Genomic DNA, 15,381 nt, shown 5'->3' with positions numbered 1-15,381 from the left:
CAGCCCCTGAACCCCTCTGCTTCTCAACCTCCCACACAGTCTCCCAACCCACCATTTCTCTCTCCCCGGCTAATTTTTTCTCCCTTAATTCTCATGGCTCTTAGTAGGGAGAAGGGAAAATAACAAACAGACAAGAGAATGAGAACATCAGATTTTCTAAGTGTGACTGTTTCTGTCACACCACAGGATTCCTTTCGCCTTCCACAGGGTTCTTGTTGAAATGTCAGTCTTGAAACAGAAGTGTCCTCAGGCAGTGCTGTCTGTCAGGGTTTGAGTTTGGGGTCAAGAGTGCTTATAACCCATTCCCGCATGGTTCTCAAGATGAGCCGTGTGGAAATGCTTCATTCATTCACTCACAAATAGGTACAGTGCACCCCATACAAGATACACAGTCAAATGGGGCCTAGTCCCTGCCCTCATGTGTCCCATGATTTTCTTCCTCACAGTCTCCCAATTTCTCACCTGGATAAACAATGTGACAGCCTCACAACTTCAGGTCCCTTCCTCAGTCTCCCACTTTCTCTCCAGTCCACCCTTCACACTGTCTCGGGGAGATTCCTAAACACCACTCTGCTTCCCTGGTCAGCTTACCCCTTGTTCAAAATCTTCAGTGCTTTGCTGTCAAACCTCAGGGTCTTGGCATATGCTGTCCTCTCTACTTAGAATGCTTTTCCTCCTCCTTCACCAGGGGCACTCCTACTGATACTTCAAAACTCAGTTGGGATGTCACCACCTCCAGGAAGCTCTCTCTGACTACCAGCCCCACTCTTCTAAGTTATATGCCCCTCCCTTCTCTTCCCTTAGCACTTTGTGAATACCTCTGTCAGAGCAAAGAGATATTGAATAGTAATTGTCTTATTTACCCACTTTCTCTAACTAGACTGAGAACATGTTGTAAATAGAAGCTATACCATTTATCTCTCTTTACCTGATCTCCCCAGTAGACTGCCTAGCACATAATCAGTGCTCAGAAATTGTTTGATGAGTGAAGAAGCTCAAAGTTGAGGAGGGAAGACTGAGAAGCATACTTGTGTAATGCGGTGTCATAAATAACATAGCGGGGTGCAGTGATGACCGAGCAGAGGGATTACACACTTCTGCCTGAGGAGAAGACAGGGTCTAGGAAGGCCTCCCAAGGGAAAAGAGCTTGGGCAGGCCTTGAGGAAGGTTGGGAGAGCACCAGGCCTATAGGGAGAAGAAGGCAAGAGAACAGTGGCATATGGAAGGCCCTCCCTGCCTCAGTCAGCATGATGCATTTGGGGAGATCTCCCTTAGAAGAACGATACTGGTGACAGTGAGAAGACATTGGTGGGGGAGTATTGGAATAATCCAGGTTAAGGCCTGAATTGAGCTAGGAGCTCAGCAGGACCCCCAGGTTTCTGGCTTGGGTAAATAAATGGTGGTGCTGTCACCCAGGATTAGGAATTGAGAGGACAAACTATTTTGGGAGAAAGAAACACCCGGTCTGCTGGTGTTGAGCTGGAGTGGCCTGCCGGACATTGAGGTGAAGATGTTTAGTAATCAGTCGGGTATGTGAGTCTGAAGAGAGTAGCCGGGAATGAAGACTCTATTATAACAACTTCATCGGAACTTTTGTTTTTATCTCTACAATTTGATACTGTGCCTTGAGGTTTCAGTGAGGACTGCTGGGAGAGGGATAATTGGTCCCTCTTCTGCTACTGGCTTGGCTGTGTGGCCTCAGGCTGGCTGCTGGACCTCAGGCTGTGCCCGTTGCCTCCTGGGAAAGGTGACAGTTAGGGAGACCTGAAGAAAAATGGTGCAAACGCTGGCCCTACAACTAATTAATTTAGTCCTGTCTTTTGTGATTCTTCTATGGAGTGTGGAGTTCATGCCAGTGAGGCCAACCTCTTCCACTGCCTTAAAGCGGTACTTCCAAAGGCCACTGAGTACACAAAGGGGGAAGTCTTTACCTTCATTACATTGGGATCCTTGCCCCTTAGGGAGTCCTTTTTAGGTGGAGACGTCACTTCCTTGCTACAATAAACTTGTTTTTGTTCTCCCCCCATCCCCCTTTGGGGGAAGGGACTTATTTTAATGCCCTTCTGCCATTGTGATGGCAACTTTTTGTTCCTCTTCTTGCCTGGCCTGAAGCATCAACCTAGATATTGCTCCCCTGTAGGGAGTTTATTTGCAATTCTGTCTGCATTATGGAGTTTAGGCTGAGATCTGCTTTGTCTCAGGAGCCCAACTAAAACAGCATTGTTGCAAAGCAACTTATTGTGCTTTTCCTGGCTAATTTGTCTTAAGTGACTTGCACTGAAATCAAACATATTTTAATTCAAAGGTTCCTGGCAGTAATGGTACTGTGGGAGTTACATGAGGTGCTCATGGTTGAACCTCTCTTATTCCAAATATCTCTTCACAAAGGCTAAGCGGGAACTGCTAATGGAACCCAGGCACTTCCAGCAATTCAAGAGGGATTGGTATTTAACCAAACCCTGGCAACCAGGTGTGAGCATGGCAAAACTTTAGCAAGGGCATCACTCATGTGTGGAGAATGGAGTCATTTTTAATTCAAAGGACTGTGATAGAAAATTCATCATCAAACTTGAATATCAACCAACCACTGTTTAGGAAGAAAGCAATAGCATCATAGCACCCAGGAAGATTGAAATGATGCATAACAAAAATTCTCAGAGAAGCCCCCAAACAAATCATTCCATCCAACACTTTGAAGTAGATGCCTGCCTAATGTGTTCAACGAAAAAGCCTTAAAATATTTACTTCTTGATTCAAGGCAAAGATGCCAGCTTCCTTTGAATTGCAGTATCAAACACATTCCCTAATTTTTTAAGAAAATCCTAAATAGTTCAACTGTGGCCTCTGCCATACTGGCTAAATAGAAGTGACATATCATCGCAACCTCCATGGTCTAATATGTGAGTTTCTATAAAGATAAATAAAGTCTGGTGGTCAGATTCAGGATGTGGCCAGGGATTAGCCTCTCCTCAGAAGCAGCAGGCTGCAACCAGATTGTTCAGTCGCTCTCTGGAAACTGGTCATCTACGGATGCTTCTCTAATCTGTTGGAAATGCAACTTGAATAAAACCGCCTTTGGCTGACTTGATGTCTCTTTAATTAACAGGTAGGAGATCAGATCATTGAAATCAATGGGGAGAGCACCAGAGACATGACACACGCCAGAGCAATAGAGCTCATCAAATCTGGAGGCAGAAGAGTCAGGCTACTGCTGAAGCGCGGGACGGGGCAGGTCCCAGAGTATGGTACGTTTCACGTTTTGATTCACCTTTTTTCTGTTTCGTACTGTAAATGCCTGTGCTTATTTATAAAACTACATCAGTTCCCTAATTCTATGTAAATATATATTTAGTGATCAATAGCTATAGGTATATACACATGTGTTTATTTAAGCACAAGGTATATATTTCTGTGAGCTCTTTCTTTTGCTCCCTTATTTAGGTAATGTTGAAAATAGCAAATGTAGGACCTTCAGGGCATCTCTGAGTGTGCTGGGAGTTCTTGCCACATTCCTATATTAGAACTTTGGTAGTCCTCTGTTCATTTGAGTCCACAGTAATTTATCAGTTATTTCCTAAAATGGCTCGTGCATCAGACTGTCCCGTGAGATGTGTAACCGGGGCCAGGGGACAAACGAGACCAAATCTTCAAGGTGTGAAGATTAAAACATAAACTTCAGTTCATGCAGTGGTTGCATTGCCTTGGTATTTAGGGATATCCCAAAAAATCACTCCTGTGTTGTATATCTGGATGCTTTTGAGGAAGGCTTTAAAATGCATTTTAATTCATAGGTTTGCCATCAGGAGTCTTTAATGGTGTTATTTCCCAACAGCCCATTTAAGGCAAGGCTGACATCATTACCTTAGCATATCAGAAAGTGCTGCGTGGTCTTTACATGAAAAACAGAGAAACCTGAGCTGGTCTTTAATTAATCACAGGCATTAACAGAGAGACAGACACAGACAGATATCAGTACAGAGGTAGCGCAGATAATACCTGTCCAGATTAGGGAAATAGGATCTAACTGCTGATCGAATGAATAGTTCAGATTGTTTGTTGATCTAGATAAATTTGATTTTCGTTTTCGCCTTTCCATTCCCCAAAATCTAAATAGTACTTTTTCCTCTCAAATTATGCTTTCTGCCTAAGTTACCTAATAATTGACTGAAGACTTCCTTATTAGCAGGACAGATATAATCCTGCATTCAGTTGAAATGTCTGAATTGAACGGCCCTTACATACTTTGTTTCCAGAGTCTTGAACACACCCAAAGCCTACAGGAAGGGCTGGTTAAGCCCTCACATTAGGAGTAGGACACCATTCAGAACTTTCTGTAGGGTTGGCTGTACGCCCAAGGAAATATTTCATAGCTTCCCATCCTTAATACTTGGATGTAATTCAATAATTTTATTAATATTAGCAATAAGCACAGGCCTGAGCCTGTGTAATGGCACTGACATTCATCCCTTTGTAAAGAATCTGAACTCTTGAAATAGAATAACTTTTTGCACCCTAGAGCACATAAAGGGATTCAGTAATATGAAACCGGCCTGTGAGATTCTCTCACTTCTGAAAAAGATCTCGTTTTAAAGGTGTGTTTCACTCCATGACAAGACCTGTTATCTATATCCAGGGGTTCTCATAGAGTTAATGCTGTTCTTATTGTTCTAACAAATTAATCTTAAAAATTAACCTGAACAACATGGCTCTCCTGAACTTTCTATTCTTTTTGTAGCATCACTATTTGGTCCCGACTCTGAGCACCCGCCACACCAGCTGCCGCTCTGTAGAGAGCAGTTAGAATAGGCTGCCAACCAGCGTGGCATAACTCAGACTGTAATGCCTGAGCATGAAGCTGCCTCAAAGCAAAAAAAGGAAAACGTGTTTTTGAACAGCACAAAAATTCAAGATCACGTCGACATTATCCCATTAATTCTTAATGTCGTCTGAAAATATCTAGTTAAGGTTAAATTCCAAAATTAACCGGCACAGAGAGTCTGATAAGTATCTGCACACACTTTTGAGGGACCCATTGTCAATACTCTTAACTCCAGCAGTACTGCAGAACTTCTGAATGTATTCTTCTGAAATGTAACATTAAATCATAGACACTGGTAGTGGTAGAGCTTGTCTGCTCCTTTTGATGTTAGATTTGACATGGATTTTGACTGTAAAATAATTTTAGAGGTTATTTCACAAAAGAACAAATCTAAAAGAGTAAAGCCATCTCCTTTAGGGAAGTGAAAGGATAGTCATAAACTAAGTAAACATTAGTTCTTCAGGAAAATCTAAGTCAAGATTATGCATAAGAAACCAAGAAGGTTAGGGGTCCCATCAACATTTTTGAGGATAATGTCTCAAATGATATTTCTGGAACCTCACCACGACTGATGAGGAGGCTGTTTCAGGGTCCCCGAGACCACCCCACACTCAGAGATTTGCTTATGAGACTCCTGGGGCACAGAATACAGTTGTGCTCACAGCTCAGCTTAGGACAGTGATGTAAGGACACCCCGTGGGGTCATAAGGAGGAATCCACGTGCAGGCTTCCTTATGCTTTCTCTGTCTCCCGTGAGAGGTCCCCCGGAGAGCATTCTTCTGAAGCAACAAGCATGAAGCAGCATGTGCACGATGATGTGGCTGCCCTGCAAGGTCCATGGGCGATTGGGCAGCCAGGGTTTCTCCTGGGGGCTGGGCACGCAGGCACCCTCTGCCTGGCACGTACCAAAGTTCCAGACTCCCCAGAAGGAAAGGATAAACCACATTGTTTGTCCAAACAGCTGAGGTACAGTGAGACACCCTTTTCGCTTAGGAGAGCTATATGTTAGTGTAGGGAACGAATCACCAGCCACGTTCCCAGATGCCAGCCGAAGGCCAGCCTTGCAAGAAGGCCTTTCTAAGGAGAGCGGTCCCAAGCCTGCTCTGGGAACTTGTCCGGCACCAGGAACGAGCCACCAAGTGGCCACATATTCACGGACTGTGCAGATGCCCCCAGTGTATGAGGAGCGCCCAAAGCTGAGGAACATCGCGATTCCTCCAGCATCAGTCAAATAGACTCTCTCGTGAAACACAATTTGCTTATTTTTGTTGTTGTCCAAGATAGGCTAGAGTGTATTTTAATAAAATGGGCAAGGGGTGCAGGTCACAAAACAACAGAAACAAGAACGATGAACGAAAATCTTTGAGCTTACTAGTAGATGTGACCAAGGACATAATCCACTTCGTCCATATGCACCCTAATGACAGGAAACCTGATTTTTCTGTCAACTATGAGTATAATCTTGTGTTTGTTTCCTCTGTTTGCCCTTTAAGATCCCAATCTTGGCATAAAATCTGGCCTTAAAAGCTTGTTAAAGGGAGTTATCAGAATCCATAGGAGATGTTACCTGTTAGGGAAGTGTGGAGGCTTAACCCAGCCTGGGCAAGAGTGAACTCTGAAGGTGAAGAGACTGGCAAACAGCCTCTGGAGGGGTTTAGGTGATAACCCCCAGCCCTCCCTCTGATACCTTCAGAATTCAGAGCAGCTTTGAAGCAAGACCCTTATCTGGACTTGTGGACACGTCAGGGAAAAGCTGATCTCCGTCAAGAGAAATAGGAAAACTCTTGCTCAGAGCCATTAAGGTGATCTGTGACAGAGATAGATAAGCGCAGGTGCAACGGAAAGAAAAACACACCCCAGGTGATCTGTCAGATTGTCGACTACACAATCGACAGTGTGAAGCCAAGTGAGCTGAGGAAGGGAATAAATACGCTGCAAATTTGCCATCCATAATTACCATGAGACTCATCGGCAGACACACCTCAGCCAATTCAGAGGCGAAAATCAGCAAATGCAGCCACGAGCGAGCGTAGCGGCTGCTCCCAGGGGTGGCTGAGCAGCTGTGGGGAGGGTGGGGAAATGATAAGGGCTTCGGCGGAGAAGCTGCTTTCCTAGTTAAGTCCTTGAAAGAGCAGCTCAGGAGATAGACACTTCAACTCCACTCTAGTCCTCAGGATAAGAATGTGTTGATTATAAACTCAGTGAGAGCTTGGGTTCCCCCTCCCCTGACACATACATCTCAACAACTAGCAGGAAGAAGGAAACTTGACTCCATGATCAAAAGATGATACAGCAGAAGCAGCGGCCTCCTGAATACTGGTTCTTGCTGTTACAAGTAAATCTAAAGAGGTTAAGAGAAAAGAAAGCATGCATCCTGGTTCTAAAGCTGCATAGGGGCTGGGCACGTTATGCAGATTAGCTCCCTGTCTTGACCTACAGGTGTCCTTCATTAGCATTCAGGGACTACAGGGAACATTTGCTTGATGTACACCCTGAGCCACAGAGCCAGGGCCAGGGTAAATAGAGGTGCCACTGGATGAAAAAATGTCCTCCACAAGCAGTTCAGACCAGCGCAGAGCCTTGCCCTGGTAATATTTGCTGTTCAAATCTCATCAGAACAAGTCAGAATTATGCTTTCCCGTCTTGGTTGGTGATCTGACCTGTTGATTCTCTTAAGCAACATTACAGGTCTTTATGACAAGAATGCTGAAGTGAGTTTGATTGTAAATGATCTCAGTGGTTTTAGGAGGCCAGGCAGGGTTCCCAGGAGGAAGCAAAATTCTCAGAATACCAGTGGCCCAGGGACAACTAACACCAAATGACCACATCTCCCTCTGGGGAAAGAAACAGCCGATCCATGAGTTAGACCTCTGCCTGCACTTCCATTTTCAAAGTTAATTGTATCTTTGATAGGTGTTGAGTGTGACAGGCCTTTGGTAAATGAAACTGTTTACATTTTATAAGGGTAATATAACTACATTAAGTAAGAAAAGATCTATTTGAGCCATACTATATATATTCAGACTATAGCTGAAGAACTGAATGGGCTAAATAGTTAAAAGTCTTCCTTTAACCAGTAAATAAAAATGATTTACAATAATATTAGAGCACCAGATTAAGCAGTACCAGTCTGTACGTATATGGCGATAAGCAGTGTTTGTTTATTCTTCTTTAATAATATGCATTAGCATGTGAATGTTATAAGCCTACCCCTATAATCTTGTTTACAATTACTTGTTCAAATCCTTTCTTCCCTCTGATCATACAAAGGTCAACTCTAGACATTATACTCCTACCACATATTCCATGTAAGGCAGAACCTGTAATTACTATCATTAATTAATGTCATTACTATTTCCTCAACAAAAGCAGGATTTTTCTGAGCACCTACTATGTGCAAGGCACTTTGCAGGCACTGAAGGGAAGACACAGTCCTGGCCCTCAGTGAGCTGAAAGTCTAAGAATGAGGATACGTATAACAATTGATTCTAATAGTGTGGTGACTGATTAAAAGGTCTCAAAGGATCTGCTCTAATGAAAAAATTTTAATGGGTTTTATTAGTTATTTGTGGAATTTAAGAAGTACTTTTAGAGTGTTAAGGATCCTTGAAAAGCACTTTGCTTCTTTAATCTGTTAAGCATTTCCTTTGTAATACTTATGCTAATAATTTGTACTTTTTCTGAAGAAAAGGACTTGCTGAGTATGGGTAAATTTCTGCTTAGACCTAGTCTGAATTATTCTCATTTCCAAGTTAGTGAGATCAAACTCTATTGAGCAAATTTGCTAATCATTGCTCTTCCCCTCCTGTGGATCTCAGCCTGGAGCTCTGTAACCTCACAGCCTGAGGTGTCCGTGGTGCACGACTCTGTGCCCCCCAGACATGGGGAGAGTCTCTGTTGCCTTTGCCTCAGAGACCACATTTATTGGGACTTTAAATGGTTCCATAGCCTTTGCACTGTTCCGCCTGCATTTTTAATAGGGCAAAAGGTGGCGTGCTTCAGTAATAAATTCTGAAATTTAATTTCAGCTTCTGACATTCATGGTTGAGTGTATCTTCCTTTTTCATGAGTGGTTCCACAAATCACTCCAGTTCACCTCCACTGAGCCAGATCCGGGAAGAGGAGAGGCTGTCAGGCAGAACCGTGGCTGTGTCATACAGAGAACAGGGTTCTTCCTCCGCTGCAAGGCTCCAGACTGCTCTCTGCAGCATTTAGGGAACCCCAGGAAATTCACTAATCATGAAACTTCCAGTAAGTTTCTGTTTCATGGAGTCAGACGCAGGGGGCTTCCTTGAAGGATACACAAGTCTGAAATTCTTTTCCCCACTGCTCAGCCAAAACCTCATTTATTAAAGTGCTTTAAGGATGGGGGTGAAATCCCATTTCTTGACATCATTTTATTGGAAACCTTGGACTGTGATGAAATTCCTTCTTTTTTGCATGTTCTCCCAACCTGCATTGTTCTCTTGCAGGGTATATTAAGTGACTCATTTCCCCCAGTCCTCACTTGTTAGGTATTTAAAACTCTGATAAAATATATTAGACCACGAAGTAACCAAGAAACCAACCAAGAAGAACCAGTTTACCTCTTGAGGTCTGCCCTCCTTCAGTTCCCTAACACGTAAATTGTTGGAGGAAATGAGTGAATGAACAGATACCTTTCCCAGCCCCCACTGAGAAGGGCTCCACATGCATCTTGGAAAACCTAAAAATTCCAGCTCCTCCAGTAACTCATGCTGGATAGTTGTATTTAGGTTCTGGTAAGAACTTCCTCTTGCTTTCCCTAACGGGAAGCTGAGCTCTCCCAAGAGAGGGCTGCTTCCACAGCAGTCCAGGGAGAAGGCAGCCTTCTCAGAGGCAACGCTGCTGAGCACTGTAAGAGCATTGGAACGGACCTCAAAGAAGTCACGAATTCCAGAGAATAGTTTTTATACGGAGGGCAGGGGGGGAGTGGCGATCAAGGTTAAAAGAAAGCTTGCATCATGGTTTTAAAGCTGCACACACACACACACACACACACACACAGACACACACACACACACACACACAGGCCTGGGTTGATTTGGCCCAGCACTCTGTATTTTTTCTTTTTTTCTTTTTTCGCCCCAGTCAAAAGGACTCTGTATTTTTAAAGTGCCACCCGGGAATCCCATGCCCCGGAGACAAATCCATGCTGGGTTTGTCTCCTTTAGCGCTCCTGTAAAGGCCAGCTGCAGGAGTTTCTGCTTTTTTGTTGTCCTCTGTATGTCTTGTCGACCTCTCACTCTGTGAGCCTCAGCCCCTCAACCCGGCTCCTCCTTTGCCCATCAAATCTGAATCCCTCTCCGTTCAGACTCGCAACTGTTAAAATTAAAGAAAGGAGACTAGATTTTCCTCCCATTTCCATCTCAGGCTTTTTTGACAGTCTGAGCTCAGCTCCCAACCCTCCTCATTGAGGACAGCCTGACCCTGTGTTCAGAGCATGACAGTGTTGATTCAGGATAAGCTTCTGACCCCTCAACTACACCCATTATGAAGCTAAATGCCAAAGTTGTTTTCCCCACTGTCTGATTTTCTCTCGTCTCAAAAGAGATATGATACAGAAAAGATTTTGACCCCTCTGAAGGAGCTTGCCGACAAAACCCTGCTTTCTAGATACTAAAAGTGGAGTTTAATACTATAAGACAAATTCCTGGGTAGGTCCAGCCAACTCCCATAACCAGCGAATGTCAAGTCTCTACAGCATCCCTTCAGAGATGCCTGGGCCTATTGCCCTATCCTGGTGTTCCCTAATCAAATAACTCACCAGCGTTCATTTTAAAGTACTCAAAACCCCTCATTTCTAGTGGAAGAATTAGTGAATCCATAAGGCCAGATTTTTGTTATTTGAGAATCCTGCCTGCAGCCTTGCTCAGAGATAGGGTTACCCTGATGCCCTGTTCTGGCAAAGACATCCCAACACTTCTTTTTAACTGAACTCCCTCAGTCAGGACCGAAAATGCGATTATATAATGCCTTGCTCCAGGCTTGAATTACATGCTCTAATTGTAGCAAAATCTTACACATTGAGAATCACACATTCTTCAATGTGCTGTCTGGGTTCAAAAAACATTTTAACAGAACAAGAAACATACACTTAGCCTGGACTAAACAGCTCTTGACTCTAAGTTAGCTCAGACATTTGCTTACAGAAGAATCTGTGTTTACACTTCTGTCAAAAGGTCTCTGTTTTTTTTGGCACACACTCTCCAACAGAGAGTGACCCTGGCCTCATCAGGACCCTGAATCTTAGGACTGAACATGTACACTCATAACATCTGCATCAGATATGCCTAGCACAGGATGCAACTCTGTTTTTCACGTTTCACCATACTTTCTGCTACAGCCTTCATAGCAATTTTTTCCACCATATTCTGGGCTCTTTGATTTGATCTCCTGGTCCAAGGTTTCCTAGCACATGTATCTTTCAAGCCCAGTAAAGCCCACACTTAGAACCAAATGAGAGCCTTCTCTGTGTGACACTAAAACCACTTGATGGGTTTTGTACAAAATTACTTGCATCTTAGCAGGGCTAAATGGTAAACTCAATAAATTCTGAAATTTAATTTCCCCCCTCACATTCATTGTTAAGCATTAGTTCCCTCACCACAGAGAGGCTCTACTTTCCCTTTAACCTCAAATTGTTCATTCCCACCCTTGAGACTCCCTCCCCTCAGACACAGTCTGTGCAATGAAAAGCATCCCAGGGGGCATAATGGGACATCCATGCGCAGCGCTGTTGCATTCTGCGTGTTGAAGCCATGGGTACACGGCAGCATGTGTGGAGCAAGGTAGGCATTCAGACAGGGAATGTCATCAGTGTATACTGGCAAAGCGGGGATCAGGCCCCCAAATGTCTGAGCTGCGTGGATTAAGTGCATCTGATCACAGTAACTTCACATCCCCCTCTACCTCGCACCGTGTGGACCCGAGAGAACATAGCATCAGGCGTTGCAGGGAGCGGTTATTACATCTCCCAGGGGCCTGTCTCGCGGAGATCACTGACAGATAGTCCAGAATTTCTGGTACCCATCTTCATGTAGGTAAAGAACTGTAGCCCAGGCGCTGAGATAGACACAGACCAAGACAGCGCTAAGAGGCTGGTTTCAGAGCACAGACCTCAGACAGGTGAGTACAGCCACGTAGAACAGGAAAAACCTGGCTGCATTGTTTTCAACTTTTATTTTTTCCAGAAAATAATTACAGCCAGCAAGTCAACTGTGAACTTTGAATATAAATAAGCAGATTGTCACAGGTGAAAAGAGCTGTAAGAATTGATGAGATTATTAGAGAAAACATAAAAACAGGGGCACACCATATCTTTAATTTGAGGATTTTTCAAAATTTAGAAATGATTACTGTGACTTCTCAAATGACAGCTGGTCTCACTAAAACACCCTATCATTACGAGAAAATTCTGCAAAAATTCTGAAGTTACAATTTCAACAATTTTTAAACATTTGTGCCTCCTTAAAAGCACCTCAGGATGCCTTCAATATTTTGAGGGAAAAAAAATCTACTTTTGGATTATGAACGTAGCTCAGTCTTTCACTAATTTCACTGGCTGCATGCTTGACAGGGTCAGCTTTACTTAAAGTCTTTATTCTTACTGCCTAGATAATTTTTATTCAGCTGCTCTAAACGTACTAAGCAATCTTGATTCTAACAGTAATACTATATCTTTGTCACTGGTTCTGTTAATTCTAATGATTGGTCCTAGGCTCTTCCTCCCCTTCCTTTAGGAATGGTACCTTCCAGTCTCTCCATGTGCATGAAAAGTGACAAGCATGGGTCCCCATATTTCTACTTATTGGGCCACCCTAAAGACACGGTTTGTAAAATCTGCATGAATATTATCTTTCTCTAATGAGCTTTGGTTTTGCATATGTTTTTAACTGATGTATAATGCTCTCTTTCGTAGTAGCTTGTCTAATTATTGCTAGAGCTCTGGAAAATATTTATAGTTGAGACCTTATAAGTGGTAAGGATAGGATTTGCGGGTTCAGGAAAATAAGAGGTGCACCAATTCCAGGGGTCCAGCCTAGAGTGGCCCCAGCAGGAAGGAAAGGCCGGGAGGGTACGTATAGCAGAGGCAGCATTGGGTGAGTTCTGCCCCACACACTTCAGAAAGTCCTCCGTGGGCTTCAGTGCAGAAAAACAAAGTATATTTCCTCTCAGCCCACGTTTGGCCAGCTCCAACGCAGGCCACCCTTTCTACACCAGACAGACAGAGCCACAGTCGTCACACATTTTAGCCCTAGGAACCCAGAACTCCACCTGGCATCGTGCTATTTCCCCAGCCTGCTTTGTGCCAGTCATTCAGTCAGGACTGGATCTTCCAACTCACCTTCCTCCGTACTCAGTGATGCAACCAAGTTTAAGGGGAAAAACACAAAGCTTTTTTTGAGGGTGGTCATAAGTTTGTATCTAAACAGTGTCCACCACTATTTCAAAATGAACATCCTTAAGTGTTGGCTGTATTTTAGCCAAACATCCAGTAAAAATTCTTAAGGAAACTAAGTGTCCTGTACATGTGTGTGTATATATATACACATACACACACAAATAAAGCAGAATATAGATGACAGCCTTGCAAATACTGTTCATGCAACTTTTTACCCCTCAACTACATCCCTAGAGCAGCCCACGTGTCCAGTGTCAGATCCTGCAGCGGGTCTGTGAGTACTGCCACAATTTTTAAAAACTGGGATTTTAAAATGTCAGTTTAACTTTTCAGCAGTAATTGATAGGCACGCTCAGTCCCCACGGTTAGCCGTGGAAGCAGGAATCAGACGACACACTTCTCAGTTCTGGTTTGATTCTACTCCATTTACACTGTCACAGCCACGGCTAAGCATTTCTCCACCGAGGTCTTTTAAGCTGACCTTTTGAATGTTTTCTGAAGTATGTTTTTCAATTGTTAATAACTCTGCTAGTTGCCATCTAGGACTGCTTTAAATTAAGAATGAAAGGCAATATTCACTAAATGAATTATTGAATTGACCTACTGCTGAACATTTCCTTATCAAGTACGTTTATGCGGATGTGTCTATACACACACACACACACACACACACACACCCCCATCACAATCATTCCTAAAGATGTCTACAAAAACAGAAGTTTTAAATGACTCATTTCTCTGAAGTGTCTGTCTCTCAAGGATAAGTTATTGATCAGGGGAAACTTAAATTAGGGCATAAAGAAGACAGTTGCAATGTACTGGAAAAGGTAAAAAGCCAGGGAATAGTTCTTGGGGAAATCTAGTCCAGTGACCGTGGTTTAAAGAGGTATAGGTTTCTGTTTCTGACAAAAGAAAGGTATTTGCTTGTCACATAGTTTAGTCTGCATTCCACAGAGGTGAGGGGACCTGAATCAATTCACTAGAGTCATTAGCTAAAAAGCTTAAAAACCAAAAAAACCCCCCAATACTGGAGGACTCTTTGTGGTCTCAGTTCAGCTCCACCAACATCTATCAGGCGCCTTGCTCAGTGCTAGGGAGATAAAGATTAATGAGAGAGTCTCTCCCTATGTGCATCCCCAAGCAAGGAGGGGTGACAGGGAGAGAATGAGGTAATGGGACAAGTATGAACAGTATTGGCAAAGGAGTGATAACAGCTCAAGGGACACAGCACCCTAAATCTGCTGAGCAGGGTTGTAGAAGATTCTACTGTACCTAAGAGGTGACATTTTAGCTGGACCTTGAGTGACAAGTGTGATTTCACCCATGTGAACAAGAGGGAAGGCAGCTACCACACAGACTGAGTAGGAAAAGGGGAGGGATGGGATGAAAGAACATTAAAGTGGGGCTCCACGAAAAGGACCTTCTATGCCAAGCAAAGGAATTCGAATTTTATATAATCAGATGTCACCAAAAACTTAAGTGGAAGGGTGAAAATATCTGTATTTGGAATTATGCCTCAATAGTATTTAAAATGGCTTTTATAGGAAACTGGGGGCAGTTAAAATGTAATTGTAAAAGCTGCAGCAAAGGATGTGAGGCCCAGAATTGGGGAAGTGGTGGTGGAAATTGCAAGTTGGGAATGTAGAGATATTTCAGACATTTCACTGATGGAAATAACCTAACTTGGTGAATAACGAATATAAGGGAAAGGGTCAGGGAACAGGATGTGGCCAGAGTTGGGTGGCAGACGATGTCACGTGGGCCAAGGGGCAAGTTTAGGAGTGAAGATATCGAGGTTAGCTTCGGACTTGTGGAGTTTCTGATGCCCGGAGGACACTTAACAGGAAGCAGCCCATGAACAGGGAACTTGGATCAGATGCTCAAGGGCCGGAGCATTTTGGAAGTCCTGGAGTCCTGCAGTGGGATGAGCTCTCCCCGAGAGACCCCGCTGCATATAGAGAGGAGAATCCACGGGACACGGTCACATCTGAGTGGCAAGTAAGAGAAGGCGGTGAAGATGACCAGGAGAGGGCAGTCCAAGAGGCAGGAATCTCTTCCCGAAGAGAAGAGTCAGGGAAGCCAGGGTGAGGGTGCAGGGAAACTACAGGGAGAAAGGCCTCTGCCCTGAAATGGACTGGGA

The 15,381-nt window shown here is 43.7% G+C and overlaps 1 protein-coding gene across 1 annotated transcript in view; it reads left to right on the top strand.

Moving 5' to 3' along the window:
• MAGI2 (membrane associated guanylate kinase, WW and PDZ domain containing 2) overlaps positions 1–15,381 on the top strand; it is a 1,339,714-nt gene that overhangs the window by 1,272,223 nt on the left and 52,110 nt on the right. The window contains exon 21 of the mRNA XM_033862934.2: positions 3,107–3,245. Within this exon, the coding sequence (XP_033718825.2) occupies positions 3,107–3,245 (139 nt within the window). The remainder of the gene's footprint in view (positions 1–3,106; positions 3,246–15,381) is intronic.

The sequence above is a fragment of the Tursiops truncatus genome, chromosome 9 (assembly GCF_011762595.2).
Source record: "Tursiops truncatus isolate mTurTru1 chromosome 9, mTurTru1.mat.Y, whole genome shotgun sequence".
NCBI lineage: Eukaryota > Metazoa > Chordata > Mammalia > Artiodactyla > Delphinidae > Tursiops > Tursiops truncatus.
The sequence above is the reverse complement of the archived record's forward strand: the minus strand, read 5'-3'. Positions and strand labels throughout refer to the sequence as shown.